At 43.0% G+C, this 22,045-nt stretch overlaps 4 protein-coding genes across 5 annotated transcripts in view; 1 reads left to right on the top strand and 3 right to left on the bottom strand.

The window, feature by feature from the left end:
• Positions 1 to 452: 452 nt before the first annotated feature.
• Positions 453 to 5,638, bottom strand: ube2v2 (ubiquitin-conjugating enzyme E2 variant 2). The gene is made up of 4 exons (XM_068701685.1): positions 5,538 to 5,638; positions 1,734 to 1,882; positions 1,501 to 1,626; positions 453 to 1,328 (listed from the first exon to the last, which is right to left on the bottom strand). The coding sequence occupies exons 1-4, from the start codon at positions 5,551 to 5,553 to the stop codon at positions 1,182 to 1,184; spliced, it is 438 nt and encodes a 145-aa protein (XP_068557786.1). The 5' UTR covers positions 5,554 to 5,638; the 3' UTR covers positions 453 to 1,181.
• A 2,294-nt stretch (positions 5,639 to 7,932) lies between these two features.
• mcm4 (minichromosome maintenance complex component 4) lies at positions 7,933 to 15,645 on the bottom strand. The gene is made up of 17 exons (XM_068738051.1): positions 15,613 to 15,645; positions 14,567 to 14,644; positions 14,286 to 14,444; positions 14,011 to 14,174; positions 13,795 to 13,896; positions 13,603 to 13,698; positions 12,681 to 12,776; positions 12,216 to 12,354; positions 11,724 to 11,944; positions 11,460 to 11,580; positions 10,574 to 10,833; positions 9,880 to 10,245; positions 9,654 to 9,781; positions 9,217 to 9,424; positions 8,898 to 9,126; positions 8,658 to 8,791; positions 7,933 to 8,439 (listed from the first exon to the last, which is right to left on the bottom strand). The coding sequence occupies exons 2-17, from the start codon at positions 14,628 to 14,630 to the stop codon at positions 8,344 to 8,346; spliced, it is 2,583 nt and encodes an 860-aa protein (XP_068594152.1). The 5' UTR covers positions 14,631 to 14,644; positions 15,613 to 15,645; the 3' UTR covers positions 7,933 to 8,343.
• Positions 15,646 to 17,734: 2,089 nt separating this feature from the next.
• cebpd (CCAAT enhancer binding protein delta) lies at positions 17,735 to 19,167 on the top strand. Its single transcript, XM_068737495.1, has one exon. The coding sequence runs from the start codon at positions 17,925 to 17,927 to the stop codon at positions 18,834 to 18,836; it is 912 nt and encodes a 303-aa protein (XP_068593596.1). The 5' UTR covers positions 17,735 to 17,924; the 3' UTR covers positions 18,837 to 19,167.
• A 100-nt stretch (positions 19,168 to 19,267) lies between these two features.
• The window catches only part of spidr (scaffold protein involved in DNA repair), a 29,392-nt gene continuing 26,614 nt past the window's right edge, over positions 19,268 to 22,045 (bottom strand). For both annotated transcript variants that reach the window (XM_068737493.1, XM_068737494.1), the window contains 4 exons: positions 21,619 to 21,712; positions 21,422 to 21,533; positions 20,359 to 20,415; positions 19,268 to 19,811 (listed from right to left, as the gene is read on the bottom strand). In XM_068737493.1, the coding sequence (XP_068593594.1) occupies positions 19,692 to 19,811; positions 20,359 to 20,415; positions 21,422 to 21,533; positions 21,619 to 21,712 (383 nt within the window). In that variant the 3' untranslated portion in view covers positions 19,268 to 19,691. The remainder of the gene's footprint in view (positions 19,812 to 20,358; positions 20,416 to 21,421; positions 21,534 to 21,618; positions 21,713 to 22,045) is intronic.

The following is a 22,045-nucleotide window of genomic DNA, read 5'->3' as shown; positions in this document are numbered from 1 at the left end:
AAGATTACGCCATCTGCAGTGAATTCCCTTTAAATGCCCATTTGCTTAATTAAACTTTGGGAATAATCAAACCGCTGAAAAGCAACTAAAAAGGTCACAGAGGGAGCAGCACCCTTGTTTTTCACTGCTGGATATCTACTGGAAAATAATAACAGAAGAAGAATGAGGCGACAACTTGACACAGATTGGATGGCCCATCGATCATAAAGGAACAGGTTCATCTATGTAATGAATAGCTCACCAAATGAGAACTGTAGTGTATGATAAATGGTATTTTGATTATGTTTTTCTAATGACGACAGGGTTTCCATTACTTGGCTAACTCACAACACAATAAGGCATGAATGCATGACGCTGCAGACACAAGTCTACCGGTCAGCTGAGGCCCTCTGGTGGGTGAACTGGTGAGTGCTGGTGCAGCCGGGGAGTCAAAGAAAACGTCAAGCTTGTGATTGAATTGTTTGGGTTTTTTTGCAGACAGTGATTTTAATATCAGAAAATCACAAGTTCATACACCTGTCATTTTCACTGGAAGTTAAATGCAAGAGTTTCAGAACAGAACAGGCTTCAACGTCTGTTACATGTCAAAGAGCTGCAGATCAGAAACATACTGGTATCGTGTCAAATATATATATACACATACATATATATGCATGTCTATATCCTTCTTATCTTGTGACACTACTTTGAGACTACAGCCACAGTTCAATATTTAGCAATCTGCATGATATTTTAATGAACCTGCTAATAACTTTGGACTAACAAACTGAAAAGTGTGGCTTCTCTTGGACTAGGTATTAGTTACACAACATGCCTTCAGACACACATCTTGCCGTTTACTGCGGTGATCGGTCGCTTGAACTTAAAACTATTGGGGTTCTGGTTCCTCCTCTGCGTGGCGTCATGCTTCCCTCTTCAAGTGACGGAACACGTGGAACATAAAAGTCATTGTCAAAGTAAGTTTTCTTTTAAAGGCGGATAACTGTGGTCTTGAAGTCTTTTAACTACTCGGTGCTTAACTGCGGGGGACATTTTCCTTTTCAATGAGCTATGTAATAAGAAAGTCCAATCTTGGTCTTGCAGACGATATTGTTGATGTGTGAAGTGAGCGTCTTGATGGTTTTACACGATATTTCTAAGAGTAAAGGTTTAAGACAGAGGGTCAAACAATCCATTTGCGATTAAGTGCTGTAGGCTTGTCCTTCTGGTGGTTGTGGAAGCTTCATATTTTCTTTGGACATCATTAGACGCCTTAACTCTTGAAGAATAATTTTAATGCTATAAGAATGCTGCCATTTTGCTAAAACTGGTACGCTACTTGAATCCACCTGTGAGACGAGACAAAGAAAAACAAACACGTAATCAGTCATTGGGACAGACGGGCTGACAGTGAGTTATCGTCACAAGACTGCAACGAGAAAACAGTGTGTGAGTTCAACCAATGATAAGACACAGAGCAACACTCGTAAACAACCATATGAGATCTGTGAGGACACTTACCACGCCGTTGGAATTATCTACCCCATTCATGCTTATTTTCGTTACAAATTTAACAGTCGGGGACACCTCTGGGTATCTAGATCCACATACCACTCTCAGACTGTATATTCTGTTCTCATAATTGGTCTGGGAGACAAAAAGAAGACAGAAGACATGTAGGTATCAGTAACAGAGTCAATAACAGTTGACGGTATCTGCAGTGGAACGAGTCCACGTGCTGAGTCGGCTCTTACTCTTGCTGGTCCAATGATCATGCCCGTCCACCACGTGAGAGTCATGTCGTCGTCGTTCTCCAGGCCCCAGCTGACGGTACCATCGCCTTCGCCCTTCTGCCCTTCTTCAAGCTCCTCCAACAAGCGGAAATTGCGTGGAACTTTAACTCCTAAAATAACAAAAATGGAGCCAAGTTTAAAGTATACGTCTCGAGTTTTATACTGTTAACAAATTCCATTAAAAGACCAAAAACCAACAATGAATGAACCCACCAATCGGTACCATCTGTGTAGCAACGACCTGGTTTACTGCAGCTTATTACTCCGTGCCAAAAACTATTAAAAACACATCAGTGAGCATAAGTGGACTTTTAAAATGTCACCTTTTTTACTATTTTGTTACGTTTAATAGAACAAAAGGTTCATTTATTGACTAAATATGTTGCAGATTAATCAACTTAGTGAATAGAGCTGAAACTATTAGTTGATTGCTAGAATCTGAAACTACTTTTTTTTTTTTTTTTTTTTTTTTAAATCGGTTAATTATTCCATTCAACTATCAAGGAAAAACGTCAAATATTCTCTGGTTACTGCTCGTCAGATGGGAGAGAAGAAATGTGACCGATTGAGAAGTTAGGACAGGAACGTTTTTTACATTTCACCTGTTTTGAATCCAATCTATTAAAAATATATATATATATATATTTTTTGATAGATTAATCAATGAGGATAATGATAATTAGTTCCAACCATAATTGTAAACAAGTGTTACTTGAGTCCTAAAATGGTTCTGAATCGACAGTTTTCCTCTGAAATAGAACCGTGATAAAGTGTTTAGTCACTGTCGGCGCTCCAACTGATGCAGACACACATTCATCTTTCTAAACCACAGAAAAGTAATGCATTGAAAACGAGTAAACATGTGACTGGTTGATACAAGAAATGACTCGATATCAACTGACGCCGTACACTACGCACATGTTGCACCAGCATCCTGCTCTACCTGCTGTGGAGCCGCATGTGACTTGATACCTCGTTCACAAGATATCTATGAAAGATATCTGATGCTGCTGAACATCGAAGCTTCATAAAAATCTTCAGTTAGTAAACAGTCATGAGGTCCGGAGCATACGGCCTTTGCAGCTGATTGTTGATGAATGTTTCAGGGTAACATCCAGTCATCTTGTGACCGAGAGTTGTAACAGCTGACTTGATAATAAAATCATTCAAAACTAGTCAGTCAAAGCATTCATTTAGTGGGAAAATGTTCTAGAGGACGACTCAGATCTTAGCATTTAACGCAGCCTGACGATGTCAATGAACCACTTACAGTTCATGACTGGAGGATTGGTGGAGGTTGAGGGGACAGCATTTAAGGTAACTAACTGCTACTTTTCATAATCATGAAGACAAATTGTTTCTTTAAAAAGGCCCTGTGACTGAGGCAGAGGACACGGTGAAAACACTCAAATATTCCCTTCCGTCATCAAACGGCTCATTTCACCTCTTCTGATCTCAGACATTTATCAGAGTAAACCTTCACACCACTTCTTAAAATCAATAATTCACATCTGGTGCGCGGTGGCTAGAATGAAGGATTGACTCTTAAGTGGCTCGAACATTTTCTTAAAAGGTATTTGCTCACGAGAAGTTGATTTAGATTTCAAACCTTTATCGACACAAACACTGGTAAAGAGACCAATGGTAGCAGCGAGTTTTAATGCACCACAGCATCACTGGTATCATCAGCTAATAAGTCACTTACAATTATCAATAATCCATCAACAAATCAATTAGCCTGAAGATTATCTTCTCATTTAATGAAATAATTGTTTGGCCTATAACACGGTAAAACAAGGCCAAAATAACTTAATCAAAAGGCTTTTTTGTCCGAAACCTTGAAATGAATTGGTTTACCTTGATATAAGACAAAGGAAATATCCTCCGATTTTGTTTGAAAAACGCCTTTAGTGAATATTTAATCAAATTAAAAATATTTGCAAATTCATTTTCTGAAAATTGACAGATCATTAATTGAGCTTCAGCGCTAAAAACCCCCAAAATAATTAACGTGATCATTTATTTTACTATAAAATGTCCCGCTCAGTTTATGGTCGTGGTCACATCTCTTTAACAACCAATTTTACGGGATCCTATGATATTATGTTTTATATCCTCATCAGGCCTTTTAAACTTACAAAGATATATCTATATAGGCATATGGTATAAAGCAAAGTAGATGCACATTTTGAGGATATTAATAACTCATGGAATTGAGTTGCTGATCCAGTGTATATCAGTTAATATGCAAATGTTCTTGGTAGAGGCCGCTACTATCCTACATGATAAAAAGACTCAATAAATCAGTATGCTCAGCCTCAGTTTGTAGCTCGTATTTTTTTTACTATGTCATTTTATTTTCCTCAAACATATGTCAAATTACATTGGGAACAAATTATCATTTTGACATTCTATTACAATATTAATACACAAGAGGCACACATTTTGGGCCACGTCAGGTATATTAGATAACTGATAGACTAAAAGCAATAAGGTGTAGGTCAAATCCATGATTTAAGTTAGTCTATAATATGAATGGCCACTCATTAAAATAACTAATAGTTGTTTGGATCATAAGATTTAATGCTGATAAAAGACTGATGATGTGAGCAGATTTGAGCCACGTAGATAGTAACATTTTAGGTATATTTATCGCACTACTTGTGGGTTTAAAAATGAATCAGCAGGTCGTGCAGACTTGCAGTTTCGATTATGAAGTTACTTCCCGTTTGTAATTGTATCCCCGTGGTGCGTAGCTGAACACACACCAAAGAAAGAACGTTGAACATTGATTTTAAATTATTATTATTATTATCATTATTTTATTTTTCTGTAATTCTCAAAGACTTTTGTTTTGTAAGTTTGACAACCACGCTTCCTGCTTAGCGTTCAACGAAGGCATGGGGGCTCCGACTACTTGCTGAAACAACGTGTGACAACTACAGCGTAACAATCTGCTGCGTTTCTGCACTCCCCACCCAACAATGACAGACACCGAGTTACTTCCTGCATCTATTCCTAGTGTTACACAGTAGTAATCTTATTAGATGATGTTAGAAAGTGAAGTGTTGATCATAGAAGTAGCCTTACTGGACCCTTCATTTCAATGATAACGTTACCGTGATGGTGTTGCAATGTAAGGTGTGTCACAGAGAAGGTGTAAAAAAAAAATTTAAAAAACAGTTTAACAGCTTAATGGGTATTAAGCTACACAATGCACCTGGATAATCAATACAAACAATTAATAGTAACGTTACGTTTATTCCGATGAAATAAGTAGCTACCCGGACACAAGTATGACTCTAGCTGCCTCGCGGTACTGGAATATTCTAGTAGCTATGTTAGCTAGCACAATCTGCGGTTGTTTACAACCCCTAATATTAACGGCTACTTACACACCCCATTAAACTTTTATAACGCACTTCACAATTTATGGGGGTTTCCTTTGAGAAACAGAAAGCAAATATTTGTAAACGGACGCTTATTTTTAACATCCTGAGCTGTTTTTAGCTAACTCATGGGGCAAGCTACTCGCTCGTGTAAGCTAGGTTAGCCAACACAGTTACTCCGGGAGATAGACGGCTCCCGTGAAGAGCGTTGCTTCACCAAGAGGAGATATTAACCGAATAAACGAGCAATTTTAATAAACCTTTATAAGTTAGCAAGTTGCTACGTTTTGGTGGCCGAGATGACAGCACGGCCAAGTGGGTTCGCCCACACTTTTGTGTCGCTGTATATATGTTTAGTTTCGAAGGCTACACAAACCTGAGGAGGCCGCCATCTTCTTCAGCCGAGTCCAGAAGCACACAGAACTGTGACGTCACACCCGTTAAAACCCGACCGTTAATATCTCAACGTCTGATCGCTGCACTGCAAAAGCTGCTGCGTTCACTCAAACTGGTTTGAACAGTTTTACTGGTCAATGGCAGTGTTAGTATGACGGCCAGTAATTATATCACTGGCATCTTGAACCAACTTAACATACCATAAAGTTTCCCTGGCTGTATTTTTTTTTATGAAAATCCAATTCACTATCTGGTTTTTACATCACTTCATCGATCTGTCTTTTTTTAATGGCCGCACTATTCCATGAGATGGACATTTCAGTCTGACGGTTTAAACTCTTCCAATAATGGCTGCTCAACAAATCCAATGATAATGAAAAGAAATATATCTTAAACAATAGTTTGACTAAAGGTGTTGTAAAAATAATTAACATTAGCAGTAACAAGGAAACTGGCTTTGAAAAGTAAAAATCAACATTAGGCCAATTACTCCCTAGTTTAAAAAAGGTAATTAAATGAGCCCACGAGAGTGATAGTAACACAGTAAAAAAATATATTAGCCCAAACGTTAAAAAGCCACTCTTGTTGGATAACTGCTGCTAATTACAGTTAGCATCACATTAGCGAGAGATAGTATGAGCTAGCTTAATGTTAAATATATAGCTTAGCACAAAGCAAAGTAAGGTTGTGTTTTCAGACAACTTGCCCTAGTTCTATAGAGAACATGGACAAGAGAAAAAGTCACAACAAACACCTTTAATGCCAAACCAATGCGTTTGGCCATTAGTTTGACCACATTTGTTGTCAAATGAAACAGCAGCAACAAGGAAACTAAATTCAGAGCAAACTAGGTAGCTGTCCAATTAGTTAGCTAACAATAGTTAACAGGAAGAAGTATCTTCCGGGTAGACAAGTCGCAACACAAAGTACTTCTTTATGTGTTGCTTGAGGAATTTGCTTGGTCACAGATAAGAATGACGTATCTCTGCTGGGTTAGACAGAATCACAAAGTTATAGCTATTTTATAATTTTCATAAATACATTACATGTATTCTAATTATTTTTTCCCATTAACTTATTATCTCATTGCACAGCTACTGTCTTCCTCAGTTGCTCTGCTTCCAGTGAAGCTTGTTTTAAGTAGAGCTTTTATCCAATCAGATTTCACCTCTATTCTGTCTCTAAGTAAAACAAATCTGCCCGGAGGCCTTCAGACTTACAAGTCAATCCATTTGCAGTAAATGGGGACGATATTGTTGATTGTCATAGTCTTCAACCAATCAGATTTTTACTTTGACATGTTGGGCGTATTCTTTGACGTGCCAGAGCCTTCTAGCTGGCCTACAAGTATGTGATTGGTCAGTGGGCTCAAGCGACATGTTGGGCAGTGACAATCCCAGTATCTACTGCCTCTGACCAGCGGACATTGTCAGCCCTCAAACGCATTAAAAGTTATTCAAGAAATACAACTGGGGAGGCTCGACAGTCATCACTGGCGTCTATGAATCGAGAAGGGCTTCTTACTGGAATAAAAACGCACGGACGTTCTGAACAAGCGTGTTATTGAACTCTATATTAACAAAGAAAGGAGGATGGACTTTGTCTTTAAATAGTGAACAGTAACTTTGGCAAGTGAACTGCAGTAGCTTTAACTGCCATAAATATTATTTGCCTCAGAGAGCTTTACAATCTGTACACACATGACATCCTCTGTCCTGGAACCCTCACATCGGAACAGGAAAAACTCCCCCAAAAACCCTTTTAACAGGGAGAAAAGAAGAAGAGACCTGTGGGAGAGCAACAGAGGAGGGATGCCTCTCCCAGGATGGACAGAGGTGCAATAGATGTCATGTGTACAGAAGAAACACCATAACAGAGTTGATGGGTTGAGTTTGCTTTAGATTAAACTAACCAAGAGTTTATAAAGGAGTTAAAAACATGCAGCATACACATTAATGCGGCAATATATATCCTAAAACATCAGATATAATAGTAAAACACTGACAGGGTACATTTTACTGTACGGGTACTTTTACTTTGGGTACTTTAAGTACATATTGCTGATTATAACATAATTGACTAAGGTTTTGAATGCAGGACTTTTACTCGTCGTGGATTGTTTCATCAGTATGGTATTAGTACTTTTACTGCAGTGAAGGATCTGAATCATTTTTCATCCACTAATTACTTGTCAGTGATTTCAGTTTGGGAACTCACTTGGCAAACAGTTAACAGTGGTTAGGGTTAAGGGCTCCTGATCCTTGAGCCAGTCAAGGATCTGGAGCCGGGGTTAGGAACCACTGTTCCTATAGTAACCGTTTCAACTTCAACTTACCACAACTGAAAGAAAAACAACAACTTTCAAAGCATTTTCAGTGAGCAACATTTTATTTCCCCTGTTAATAAGTAGTCAATGCTACAGAAACAATTCATCTCTGTGAAAAAAGTGACTTAACCCAGAGTCATCACAATGTACAGGATGGAACTAAAGAGACACAAAACATCAAAAACATTACTTGAAAATAGGTAAACAAATGGAATACAAGCACATTTAAATATCAGCTCTATTAATTTGCCAGTATTTGTGTTTCTCTTTTTTCCCCCCCCCACACATCAGGACACCAAAGTTTGAGTGAGTCATGCAGACGTCTCTAAACTGCAGGATATTCAAACATCTAATGCAGCCCGTGAGACATATGGTGGTTCAATCGTACAACATATTTTTACAGCACAAGAAAAGCTAGGACTTAAAAATGAAAGGACTGTACATAATTGCAGGGTGTGCCTCAGGCGAGGAGACGGATGGTCTTTCCAGTAACCGTCAAGTAATCCTCGTCAGCGAGGGCTCTGAGCGCCTCGTCAAACAGCTCCTTAGTGATCGCCTGGAAACAAAGAGGGAAGTTATTACAGGGAGTGAATTGCAGAAAAGGTAATCACAAATACTTCTGATGCAATTTAATTAACAACATTGCAAACTGGCCGTTCAATATGTATAGAAATGAAAGAACTCCGCTGTTGTTCAACCAATTCAGAACCAAGGAGCACAATGTTCTACACATTTGTATTATCTATAAAATATATATAAAAAAAAGATATTTACAGTTTCAGACTGTCCTCTGAGATCCCCGAGCAGCTGCTGGTATTTCATGGCGGGTGTCTTTCCTTTGGTCTGGATCAGTTTCTTCAGGACTTGGGCGATCTCCTCCCTGCGCTTGCGTGCGGTGGCACTCATACCTGGAGACACAAATTAATACACTGTTGGGCTGCAAGGAAATATTGTCACTCTGGATTTATCTACAGCTCAGAGTTTGATTATTCTCGCGGCCCTGCGCTTGCGTACCCGTCGTGAGAATAGAGATGTCAACGAATCCTGTCCTGGGGTCCGTGGCCGACTGTTTGAGGGCCTCTCTGTGCAGCCGCTTGGCCTCCTCCACGTCGATGGTCTCCACCTTCTCGGAGAAGCGCACCTTGGAGTGGGCCTCCGCCAGGCGGATCAGGGACTCCAGCTGTCGGGGGTAGGCGGACACCATCCCGCGACCGCTGCCGATCTTCCTCATGTCGACATAGGCCTGAGGACCAACATGCACGAGGTCAGTTGAGGGTCTGATGTCAAATGTTGGTTCGGCGTATATTCAACACAAAAAGGTAGACGAACAGACCTCGATGAGAGCCTGGCTGGCCTCCTCGCTCAGCCTCGGCTGGATGTACGTCCGTGCGTATGCGATGTAGTCCCTCAACACGGCCATGTCGAGGAACTCTTCCTCCAACTGCTCCTCGCTCTGGTAGTACAGCGACACCAGGTGGTGGGCCAGCCTGCGGTCGTACGCCTCGTCCTGGGGATCCAGCATCAGGAAGATGAGGTCGAATCTGACGGAGCGCCGTAATGCAGCGTTAAAAACCAGGAAGGTGACAAATGAGAAGATAAACCATGGAAACTCATCTTTTTTGTGTAATTGACGTGGCCTCATATTTCCAGACTTGACAAATGTGTAAAATTAGCAACCTATCAAGCAACTTTTTTAACAGCGATCAAGACGGTGAAAACTATTTTCTACCAGGTGTTTTCAGTGTGATCATGCGGACTGGCGGTAGTCACCTGGACAGCAGTGTGTGAGGAAGCTGAATGTTCTCAATCGTGGTTTTTTTGGGGTTCCACTGAGACTCGATGGGGTTGGCGGCGGCCAGCACAGAGGTCCGGGCGTTCAGCTGGCAAATAATTCCAGCCTGCAGACAGACAATGGAGAAAAAAAAGAAAGAAAGAAGTGAGAACTGTCCTTTTGCAACTTTAAAACATTTCGCCATTTAAGAAGCGTCAAACCCACCTTGGCAATGGAGAGGGTCTGCTGCTCCATGACCTCGTGCAGCACGGAGCGCGTGCTGTCGCTCATCTTGTCGAACTCGTCGATGCAGCAGATGCCGTTGTCGCTCAGCACCAGAGCGCCGGTCTGCAGGACCAGCTGCCTGGTCTCCGGGTCCTTCGTCACGTAGGCGGTGAGGCCCACGGCGCTGGAGCCCTTCCCCGACGTGTACTGGCCCCGGGGCACCAGGTTGAAGACGTACTGCAGCAGCTGGGACTTGCTGGTGCCGGGGTCTCCGCAGAGCAGGATGTTCACGTCCGCGCGGAAGTTTCCTCGGCCGGTCTGGCTGAAGTCCTTGCGGGTGCCGCCAAACAGCTGCAGCAGAATGCCCTGGAACCAGCAGAGGGGGGAATAAATACTCCAAAAAACAAACTAATAACATTCACGACTCAGGACTTTTCTCACTCCTCTATCTTCATAGTTTGATCAAATCATATCTGCTGATTTAACCTGATCTTATTTCCTCTTGCTGGAGCGAATCGTGTTATTAACCGTCCCAGATTTCTGTTGGCTCTTCTTAAATTCCATGTCGGGAATTAGATGCAGCAACCGGAGTGTTATTGGCAAATCAAAGTGAGAGTTTGTGTACCGATTACTCTTCCAGCAGGGTGCTCGTACAGGTTAACACTCGTGTTCTGGCTCGCGTCCACTCACACACCTTTTTGATGTCCTCGTGCTCGTAGATGCTCGGTGCGAGGGCTGAGGAGAGGCGCTCGTAGACGTCTGGCTTGGCTGCCAGCTCCTTCAGGGTCTGCACGCGGTCCTCGGTGAAGAGCTTCTGTTCGGAGTCCTCGTCCAAACCGTGCAGGCGCTTCTCGTCCGTCTTGCGGAAGTGGATGGCGTCGATGTGGGTCTTGTACACGGACTTCACGTTGCTCATACGGGGGTTCGCGCGCATGGGGACAGCTCTGTAGACGCCTGCGGGGACAGAACGGGAAGCTGTTAGGGAGTCCAGGACTGACAAAACCAGAGCTATGAAGATGTCATTTTACAAGTGTTTAACATTATAATAGCATAAGTCTTTGTTTATTAAAACAGTTCATGTCTGTGGCTTAGATCTACAGCTATTTTTGATGAGTTAGGAATATTGCTGGCACTTGGAATAAGGGACTCTTCTAGCTCAAGAGCTCAAACTGGCTGAAAAGAGGATGGCAGTCATCTGTCAGAATACGCCTCGCTTTTAAAAATTTGTCATCATTTTATAAAGTTTTAGAGCTTAAGCAACAGTTCTATAGCCAGAAAGTCAATCTGCAACAATTCTTGTTACATAATCCATCATTTTAAGTCATCTTTTAATAAAAAAAATTGAAATATTCTTTAGTTTCAGCTTGTTATATGTCAGGATTTTTTATTTTTTTGTATTTAAAATGACCGAACACTGAATATTTCTGGGTTTTGGGCAGTTGTTTGGACGTGACGGCAGTCTGAAGACATCAACTTGTGGTGGTCAATTTTGTGGCATTTTATAGAGCAAACAATAAAAGAAAAAGGAAATGAATGGCTCATGAAAACGTCCCTCGCAGTAGAGACGTGGGGCGTCTTACCGGTGATGTTTATGCGGTCTCCCGGCTGCACCTTGTCCACCAGGTCGTTGTGACCGTACACGATGGTTGTGTGAGGCGTCTGACCGGCCGGCATGTCTTCGGGGGACTCCTGAATTTTAATCTGAAGACGAGATCGATACGTGAACAGATGTCATGACCCCGACGGCCACACCTCATTAATTACCACTCGACATATTCTGAGATTAGGTGTCACCGCCGACTGTAAGCAATCTGCCCCCGTCCTCAACCCCGCTGAACCCTCACCATCTGTTTGTCTGAAAAGACCGAGCGATTGTGAACGAGCGCCAGGCTGTGGGTGGTGTTGCAGTGGCGGCACACAGCCGGCTCAGCGATGCGCCCGCGATCCACCTCCACACGGGTGGTGAAGGCGCACACCTGGCACTGGAAGAACGCCTCCTGCATCTCGGGGATGAGCTGTGAGGTGCGGATCACCATGCCGCCGATGGTGATCAGCTGATCGATGTCTGTGGGGAATAGGGGGGGGGGGGGGGGCACATAAGGCACACAGACGCTTTAGCAATGAACACTATTCACGAAAATCCCACACAAAATATGGTAGGAAGTATCGCTAGTCCTGATAAAAGTGTGATTTCTCGTCACATGGGCTGGGTTGATGAGTCCACACACACACACACACACACACACACACACACACACACACACACACACACACACACACACACACACACACACACACACACACACACACACACACACACACACACACACACACACCTTCTGGGTTCAGGCTCCTCATGTTTCTGGTTTTCAGGGCGTTGTAGGGGCGGACTTGGATCTGGAACTCCAGGATGGAGTCCGGGAAACGCTCGAAGAAAAGCTCGTTGACGGCCATGTCGAAGGTCGGGATGACTTCCTGCAAACGGAAAAAAAAATAATTAAAAAAAAAAATCACTCACTCATCAGCATGCTGTCAAAGTGAGACTAGAACTAAAATGTAATTTAAACAAAGATGCTGACAACATACTGCAGATAGAATACGACGACAACAATCCCATTAGTCTGTTCACACTGCACTCAGGACTTTGTAGTATATTCATGAAATCTCTCATTTATGTATTATTAGACGACATAATATACCCGGCCAAAGACCAACATGAAGATTCATGAATCACCTCATATGTAAGGGTCTTTGTGATGCATATGAGGTAATAATGGGATTCTAAAACGATAGGACGGTACCTGTGGGTAGCAGATGAGCTGCCTGTAAAGTTCTGCATCAAAGGACTTCACATGCAGGCAATTCACATTCAGCACCGGATCACCAACAACACTGATCTGTGGGGGGGAGAAATATTAATATTTAAAACAGACCTAGACCTGACATTTCCTGTGATGTTCAGACTCAATCATCATTTCTTATGAAAGGGTCTGTGTCCATCAAAGTGTTTTATTCAGAGGCCAGCGAAGTCTTTAATTATTCACAAAAGGGAAACACCAGCAGCGTGGCGAGGTATGCAGCATCTATTCTGCGCCGAGTGCTGCAGTTCTGCTGTTTTATTCTGCTCGCAGGGAGCTAAACATTTTTAAACTTTAGGGTAAAAATGCTGCGCTCCTCATTGGCACTTTTTACCGAGCCGTCCAATCACAGTGCGGGACTGTTAGTGACAAAAAGCCTTCCACAAAGACGTGAGCAAATGTGTCTCACGATGAGTATGTTGTGGTCTCATTGTGCATGTTATGATATTGTGTGATTGTTTCGACTGTGGACTTCATGGAGCAGTGGATGCATAATGAAGCTGATCTGAAGAACACGATGGTCCTCGCCCACAGAACCTCGTTAGCCACACAGACCAGCAGGTCAGTCCTCTCTGCCCATGCGCTTCATCCAGAACAAGTACTCTACTTTGTGCAAACATTTTTTTTTTTTTTTTTTACTTCTGCTGATATTCCGTATCGGAGCAACCAGCTAAAACAAACGCTCTGCCTCTCAAGCGCTCCCAGCTGGCAGCTCTTCAACGAGAGTCTGGTGTTTTCAGCTGGGGAAAAAGGCGCTTTGCTGTACACAAGCTCCCAATGAAGGCAAAAATATATATATAATGTAAAAAATATAATCTAGTCTGATTTAAATTAAAGAGTAGAGCGGCCCAAAAAAGTGCGCTACCTCTTCCAGCTTCTGCATGTATAAAGGCTCGTTCAGGTCCAAACCGGCGTTCTCGTCTTCAGTGGAGCTCGAGTCAATGAACCTCTGCAGGAACCTCTGAGAGCAAAGGGATGCGAAGCAAGCAGACAGTTAACTCCTCTGTAGTAAGAAGGGGGAACATCTTATGAGGGCGGAGATGTAACATTTTCATACCTGAAACTTCTCCTTGCAGGTCCCGACATTGACATCAGTCCCCCAGATCACCAGTCGCTGACCTGCGTTTGCCTCGCTGGCTACGGCACCGTCAGCACTCGGCTGCCAAAAAAAAAGAAAAAAAAAGAAAGAAGAAGAAGCGTTAACTACTGTGGTTTCAAGCTCGCCTTCCTTATTAAATGTACACAATCAAATCCTCTCGGCTGCTCCACTGACCGGCTCAGACTGAAGATTGACTTGAGGAGCCTTCCTGACTGACCCCAGATCGGGACGCTGTCTGGCTGGGGTGCCGCGCACTCCACTGCGAGGGGTCCCTTCCACCCTGGAGCTGGGGGTCCCGTACATCAGAGGAGAGCTCATGTCCACCTCGTTGGGCGGGACTGTTAGAAAAGAGACACTGGAGTTAACACTCAAGTGTGCCACAACAGAGAAGATTCAAACATCCCTGCGTTTCCATTGGGTAAAGATAAAAGCATGAATAAATTTGGCACCCGAGGGTCGGGGGCTGGAGAACAGAGAGTTGTCCTGGGGTGCCGCCGGACTGAGCATGTCGGTTGCCGGGGAGGTGGGCATCGGCATCAGGTCCCCGGTGGACGAGTCCTGGCCTCTGCGCCGCTGAGAGGGGGGCGAGGTGGGGCCCTCGCTGCTGGCTGAGGACATACAAGACAAGTTGTGAGCACACACAGACACACAGACACACACCCCCACCCACCCACCCACACGAGCTCATGACTGCTGAGGGTCTCATTTGATCGAGGAGACGTGAACTCACGCGTGGACGGGTTGGTGTTCCTTCCTCGTTTGCGGCCACCAGGAGTCGATGTTGGGGAAGACATGGTTGCTGGAATATCTGAAGATCAAATGGATTCAAGTCACTTATTTATTTAGACAAAAGAACGGCTGCCACAGTATTTACATTAACTGCTGCTTCTCTGGTAGTGTTTCCAGCAGAACCCCCTTCTGGATGGATTTCAACAACATGCAGACTGACGTATGAACGGCAGGGTGTTTGTTTACTGTCGCAGACCACAGAGACAATACATTCACTTTTGAATGAGTCAGGTTTGTGCAGCTGATCTCCTGAGTTTGTAGAAATCTATTTTATCCTCTTAAAGAGGTTTTCCTGCCCTGCGTGTCGTTTACTTGGTTATTGTTATGTTTAGATCAGGCTGCTGAGCCTCTGATTGGACAGCAGATAAAAAGAGCTATATGGACACTTAGTTTGTCTCTTTATTGTCCACTTTCATGCCACAGAACCTGCTGAATACAATCCTCCAAGTGAGACGCAGATCAGATACGTTTGATACTTTCTGGTATATTTGTAGATAGTAGGCTTTGCATTGGCTAGTACTGTGGTTCAATATGTATTCGACTCCACTCTGCAAATTAACACTTTACAGACAAAACATGAAATTGTCAAAGTTATATACTGCCTTTCTTCACGTTTATGCAACAATAAGTTAACTCCCAATTCTTAATGATAACAGCTTCACTTTATTTACATGTTTTATATATTTGAGCGCCACGTGCTGCTTTATCTTTATATGGATGTTATTGTTGAATGACTTTGTGCTTTTGCTACTTTTATTGGAAGCTTTGTAAAAGTTGACAATAACGTTTCCACCATTTGACATGTGGCTGCAGAGGAAACAATGAGCTGGAACGTGCTTCTCTGTTTGAACGGATTTAACTCTTAAACGTGAGCTCGATAGTTGACGCTCAGTCAAACACACACGTGTAACAACAGACAGTTTGATCCAATCAACACGTCCAGTAGATTCATAAGCAATAAGTCCATCAAATTAAGTCTTTTCTTACCTCTTATTGTGTGTACGTCCGAGAGCCGCAGATCTGGCGCGAAACTGCGAGTGACGCGAGTTTCGCGGGGAACTTTGGACCAATGGCAAGCCAGGATCCACGTTTTCTTTCCGGTCGATTCCTTCACTGCAGAGGGGGGGGTTCCTGTTGAGATTCAGTCGTTTTGATCTTAATTAAACACACTCATATGTCTTTATCATTAACATACATCTTTTGGAATAAAACTAAAACATGTGTTTTTCTATATTATATTTAAAAAACGATATGCATTTCGTGTGCGTGGCATTATGCTGCTTGGTACTCTGAGCTTGATTTGGTTTGGTCCAACAACAAAGCGTATTTTTTCTACATATTCTTTATTGAAAAAGTTAACAATATTTAACAATGCAAAACAATTAAACAGTGGCAAAACAAGAGCCTAAAAATACAAATAAAACTGAGAATAAATAAATAAGCAAATACAAAACAAGCGTTTATACTTACGTCACTAAAATGTAAAATTAAGGACAAATAATGTATTTAGGGTTACTCTCAACATTATAGTACGTATCATTTTAACCAAAACAGAGATTTCTGAAGAGCTTTTCTACGAGGAAACTAATTGTAAACTGAAATTTAGAGAGAAACATATTAAGTCTACTCAGAGTATGAATATTTAAAGAGTAAGTGGATCAAATCCTCGTTTTTGTCACAATATCAGCAGTCTGAAGAAATATGAACGTAAGATGAATCTTATCATCGTTCATTATAATGGTGCATTTGAATGGTGCATTTCTTTCGGTATTTGTTCTCGTTAAAATGTGACTTTATCCTGCAGGTGCGTTTATGGACCAACAGGTGGCGCAGTTTCCATTTCTAAAGATACTGACAGAGGAAAAGTACAGCACACTTCCGGAGGGGGGGAAACACAGGAGCGTTTCCGAGAAGTGTCAGTACATGCGTCCCTCAAGGTGGTGCGATCCACCCCGCTCCATCATTATGTCCCCTCAGTGTGTTCCGTCAACATGAGTCAGTCTCTAACTATGTACGTGTGAATGTGTGTGTGTGTGTGTGTGTGTGTGTGTGTGTGTGTGTGTGTGTGTGTGTGTGTGTGTGTGTGTGTAAGAATGTATGCATGTATGTGTGTATTTAAGTATGTCAGTATGTATGTGTGTATTTAGGTATGTCAGTATGTGTGTGTGTATGTATGTACGTATGTATGTAAGTATGTATGTAAGTATGTATGTATGTATATAAGTATGTGCATTTATATAGATATGTATGAATATAAGTATATATGTATGTATCTATGTATGTATGTACATATGTACGTATCTATCTATCTACTTGTAATGAAATGCCATTGTATAATAATGAAGAGTAATGACTTTGATAATATTAATAACACTTGTAATTACCAGGTAAACAAGGGTTTTGGTAACATGTACATTTTTAGGTTTTCTTATTTGTTGAGCTTGTAATCTTTGTTTAGGTGTTTGTCCGGTTTTGTATCCTTCTGTAAATTTGCTTTCGTTATGTAAATTAGAGCAACAAACAACATTAGTCAAATCCCCTGCATGGCTTCATGCACTCAAGTATTGTACTTAAGTACATGTGTGAGGTACTTTACTTTAGTATTTTCATTCTCAGCATGCTTTACACGTATACTCCACTACAACATGCTACAACATCAAAGTATTGCTTGTGCGTCAATGCTACAATAATGATTCAGTAAAACACTGTAACTCATTCTGCATTATGAGTCATTTTAGTTTGGATGCTTAAAGTACATCTTTCTGATAATACTCTGTACTTCTGTGTTAAATACTAGTAAAGGAGTGATTTTAAAGTGATATTACTACGTTTGCTTCAGTAAGTGATCTGAATCCTTTGAATCATGTATAGTTCTGGAGACCAATTAAAACTAACTCCCAAACCCTCAGTATGTAAACAACTGTGAACCATTCATGCTATCGTAGTAAAAAGTGGGTGGCACGAGCAACACGCCCCTCTCTCCTCAAATGGGAAGTCAACGGACACCACGTGACCTCCGTTTTGCCTTGACTGGCTCGTGAGAGGGCGGTACGTGTGACGTCGGCGGGGCAACGATACAAAAACACTGCGCGAAAGTACGACGCTTCAGAGAAGTGTCAAGTGCTGTCAGAAGAAGATTACCTTTTTTTATTTAAAATTTTTAAAAAGTGATTAAGGCGCGTGCACAGAGTGAAATCCACTGCAGGTTTACTGCGCTGTCACATCTGTGGGTCACTTTATTTTACAACAACTTTAAATAAACTTCCTAAAAACCACGTGGGGCGAAGTCACCAGTGTTCATGTGTGACATATACAGCCTGGACTCTCACTGCGTGTCTCCACGATGCAACATGAGTTGGGAGCCTGCTAACTTCTACGAGAGCGCCAAGTTGGGGGGCGCCCCGCAGCTCGGCGTCTGCAAGCCGGGCACCAGGAGCGAGGAGGACGGCACCATGGTGGAGCTGAGCACCGCCACCGCGGCCATGTACGACGACGAGAGCGCCATCGACTTCAGCCAGTACATCGAGTCCATGACGGCGGTGCCGAACCTGGAGCTGTGCAACGACGAGCTCTTCCTCGACCTGTTCAACAACACAGTGAAGCAGGAGAAGCTGGATTTCTACAACATGCAGAGCCCCGCGCCGCCGGGCGACATGCACCACCAGCACCAGCAGCACCTCCAGCAGCAGCACCAGCAGCTGTCAGCCGCGTACGCAGCAGCGGAGAGGAAGGCGGACATCGGGCTGGATAAAGGGGCGTTTTGTGCGCCCATCAAGCAGGAGTCCGACTGGAGTGACAGCGACATGTCCTCGTCCCTGCCCTCGCAGATCGAGAGCTGCGCGCAGACCTCCGTCAGCCTGCCGACGGGACAGCCGACTCCCCCCACCACCCCGGAGCCCCTCTCCAGCGGCAGCTCGGCCAGATCCTCCCCGCGGAAGATCGGCAGGGAGAAGGGGAAGAGGGTGGACAGGTACAGCGTGGAGTATCGACAGAGGCGAGAGAGGAACAACATCGCGGTGAGGAAAAGCAGGGACAAAGCCAAGAGGCGCAATGTGGACATGCAGCACAAGCTGCTCGAACTGGGCTCCGAGAACGACAAGCTTCATAAAACGATCGAGCAGCTAACCAGAGAGCTCTCCGGGCTCAGAGATTTCTTCAAGCAGATGCCCAACTCTTCCTTTGCGGGCTCCGCGAGCGTGGCGAGCCGGTGACGGACTCGCGAACCTATGGACTGAGCTATTAGGAGACATACCTCAACAGACATTTTTTACCATCTGTACCAGATGTATTTTAAGCTTACCATAATGGCACTGGAAAAAAATATACATATGATGTTGCTGCCATATTTTTTGTGGGATTTTTCTCTGTATTAAATTATTTTACCACTGCATTTACATGATGATATACCTGATATGGTACATGTTATATAATTCCAAACTTTGTATAAGAGCCAGAGCATGATCTTTTATATAGTTTGTATGAAACCCTTGAAAACATTTTGTTTATGGAATCTATAATAAAATTGCTGAAAAGGTGCAGAAATCTCCTGGTCTGAGTAGTCTTTGCTACACTACATGTAGAGGGAACAGCTGGAGCGTGTTCTCAGAAGAAGTGAGAGTGCAACAGGAAATGGAAAGTAAAGTCAGCAAAAATACAACTTTATTGACACAGTAAGTAATCTTAAATACAGAGGTAGATGAGTTGAGGGGGGGAAGAAGTTTTTCAAACCACTTAAAGAAAGTGTTCACAGCCAAAAGTCCCAGTTGATGAACCGCGTGGGCTGCTCTGACAGACTGCATGCCACTGGTCTACCCTTGGGCTGTCAAGTCCTGGTCCACAGGATCACATATCATTAACACAAACAAGACCTTGTCTTCTTCCAGCCCGTTCCCTTCAGCCTCAAGCTGTCAGGGAGGCCTTCAGAAGGGAGGAGGGGGGTGAGTGTGTGTGTGTGTGAGAGAGAGAGAGAGAAGGCTGAACTGGCTCAGAGCGAGGCCTCTTGTGCAGATCCTTGGAGCCGACTGAAGCCTGAGGATTGATATCATTAGCTCCTCTCCCTGACAGCCTCAGAGGCAGATCTCTTCCAGGCCGATCCAGAGGGCCGGTTTCCTGGTGACGACTCGGACGTAAGCGGCGAGGGGGCCCACCTCTCTACCCAGGACATTCTCCACATCGTAACCTGGGAACTGAAACACACTATTTATTTAAAACCACAATGCTGCTTTTAACCCCCCCACTAACTGCACACGATTTGTTAAATCTGCTGAAGTTGCAAAAATATCTGAGTGCACGTCAGGCACCTTTGCACTCTCCATATTGGTCAGCAGTGTTTCTGTTGATTGAAGAATGTATTCCCCTAGTAAACAATAATGCGTACAATGCAAATAACACTGTATTTGCAAGATTATGAACTGCACCATCTGTAAGTTATATAGGAAAGTTATTCAAATACAGCGTAAAAACTGCATGCAAACTTTAAAAAAAAAAAAAAAAATCACTAAATACAACAGGTGGGTGGGAGATGACGTCAGTATTTTGGCGGCAAACTCCTTTTAACTGTTTCAGTGACTAGCATGACTCAGGTTTGGTTTTTTTGTTGTGCTCAGTACGGAACAGGCTTTATCACCCTGACATGAACAGACAACAGTGCTCTCAGGACATATTGACAGGAGATCAATGCACCGAGCGCTGCAGCCCCTCCCCTTATGTAACAGTCGGTAAACGCACACTCACCTCCTGACCCTCCAGCGCTGCCGTGTTCAGGATCGTCGCGATCGTCTTCTGCTGCAGCTGTTGGCGAGAGATGAAAAGATTCGGAGCCATTAATGTCCTTCTAATTATCGCCTTGATGTTGTAAATGAAAACCAAATGCTGGTGAGTAACGGATTGACAGAAGGGGCCGAAAACATCAGTCGGCTGATAAGGAAAACGCTGCTCACTTTATCAGTTTGGCTCTCTCAGTTTCCTGATAAAGTCACAGCAGGTTTTACATCATAAAAGACACTGTCATGCAGATGGAGAGATGGGTTTTATTTATTAAGCCTCTTTAGTGTGCAGGAATCTCAGAAAGGAAGGATTAAGTGTCTTGCTCTAGGACACCTTAACAAGACTGATGCTCTCTGTGCTGTCAATCTTCTGATAGAACATTTGTTTTACTTTATTCTCGCTGCTTAAGCTTTTTAGACAGCTTCTTTTTCAGTATTCAAGCCATAGTTCGATGTTTTCTTGCCAAGAATTTGTTGAGAAGTTCAATGTCTGCAGAGTAAATGTGAAGCAGTCGGTTAGCTTAGCACAAAGCCTGGAAACCGCTAGCACGGCTCTGTCAGAAGGTAACAAAATCTGCCGACCAAGAAAGCCTGGGAGAAATTCCAAGAAGCAAAGTGGAGACTCCAGGAAGTTATTGGTCCCAACCAAGAAATAGCCTGACCCATAACCGCCCATAAAAACGCCAAGTCGCCGCTTTTACACATCTGCTTTTGTTCAGATTAAACAAATGATATAGAACGTGTTAATTATTGAGCTTTAGAGGCGTGTCTCTGGACAGAGCCGGGCTTTCGTCTTAAGCTAAGCTAAAGGCTGCTGGATGCAGCTTCATATTAACAGACACGTTATCAAGCTTCTCATCTCACTTGGCAAGAAAGCGACTACTCCTTTAAATTCTTGTGAGCTACGCTGTGTAAAATCATACTTGATCAGCCCTGAAGCATTTTCATTTCTGAAGCCTGAATCACCAAACAGTGAACGTTCAAATGCAAACTTAAAAACCCCCAATAACACCGTTACCCCCAATAATCACCTTCACTTTTAAAGTGCAATTAGTTAATGAAGAACTCAGGAACACGTCCAGCTGGATCCTGGTGTCCGGCTTGTCCACCGACGACTTACAAGAAACACAGTGGAAGTTTGACCTGTGGAAGAGAAACGGGTTTATTTGCCGTGATGTTTGTTTGCGTGAACGTTCACAGTCATTTTGATTAAACGTGAGAACCTTACGGTCTTTCAGGCAACATCTCCAAGTTGTCACTTCCACAGTGGTTGCAGGCCGGCCAGGAATAAGCAGTGGACTCATCCACACCAACTATCACCCCTGCAGGCAGAAAATAAAGAGTTGAAATGTTAATATTTACACGCAAAAAAAAATCTTGGGAAACAGTCACACACTGTACTTTTCACCTTGGATTTAGTTTACTTTTACTAGCTTATCTTTTATCATCGTTATTTACATTTTAAGTTATTTTCAAGGAAAAACACTGACGCCTACCTAGAAGAAACTGATAAATGATCTACATAGGTTTCAAAGTGTGTGTACGTTTGTGACAGGGTGTAGGAGATAAACACATCCCTTTCATTTTTATCTGAGATGGCGGTGATAAAACGCGGCAGAGCGCTCCCTCCCTGAACACCATCTCACTTAACAACC

Source organism: Cebidichthys violaceus, unplaced genomic scaffold (genome assembly GCF_023349555.1).
Source record: "Cebidichthys violaceus isolate CVI_PGR_0920_01 unplaced genomic scaffold, fCebVio1.0.p SCAF_8, whole genome shotgun sequence".
NCBI lineage: Eukaryota > Metazoa > Chordata > Actinopteri > Perciformes > Stichaeidae > Cebidichthys > Cebidichthys violaceus.
This window is presented reverse-complemented; position numbering and strand designations above follow the sequence as displayed.

Excerpts from the sequence above, each read along its gene's own strand:
- ube2v2 (XM_068701685.1), bottom strand. Across the intron at positions 1,627-1,733 it reads TGATCATTGGACCAGCAAGA|ACCAATTATGAGAACAGAAT; the intron begins GTAAGAGCCGAC and ends TTTGTCTCCCAG. Across the intron at positions 1,329-1,500 it reads TAGATAATTCCAACGGCGTG|GTGGATTCAAGTAGCGTACC; the intron begins GTAAGTGTCCTC and ends CTCGTCTCACAG.
- mcm4 (XM_068738051.1), bottom strand. The coding sequence starts at position 14,630 with ATGTCTTCCCCAACATCGACTCCTGGTGGCCGCAAACGAGGAAGGAAC. Across the intron at positions 14,445-14,566 it reads GAACACCAACCCGTCCACGC|CCAGCAGCGAGGGCCCCACC; the intron begins GTGAGTTCACGT and ends GTATGTCCTCAG. Across the intron at positions 9,425-9,653 it reads CCTCACACACTGCTGTCCAG|ATTCGACCTCATCTTCCTGA; the intron begins GTGACTACCGCC and ends GCGCTCCGTCAG.
- cebpd (XM_068737495.1), top strand. The coding sequence starts at position 17,925 with ATGTGTGACATATACAGCCTGGACTCTCACTGCGTGTCTCCACGATGC.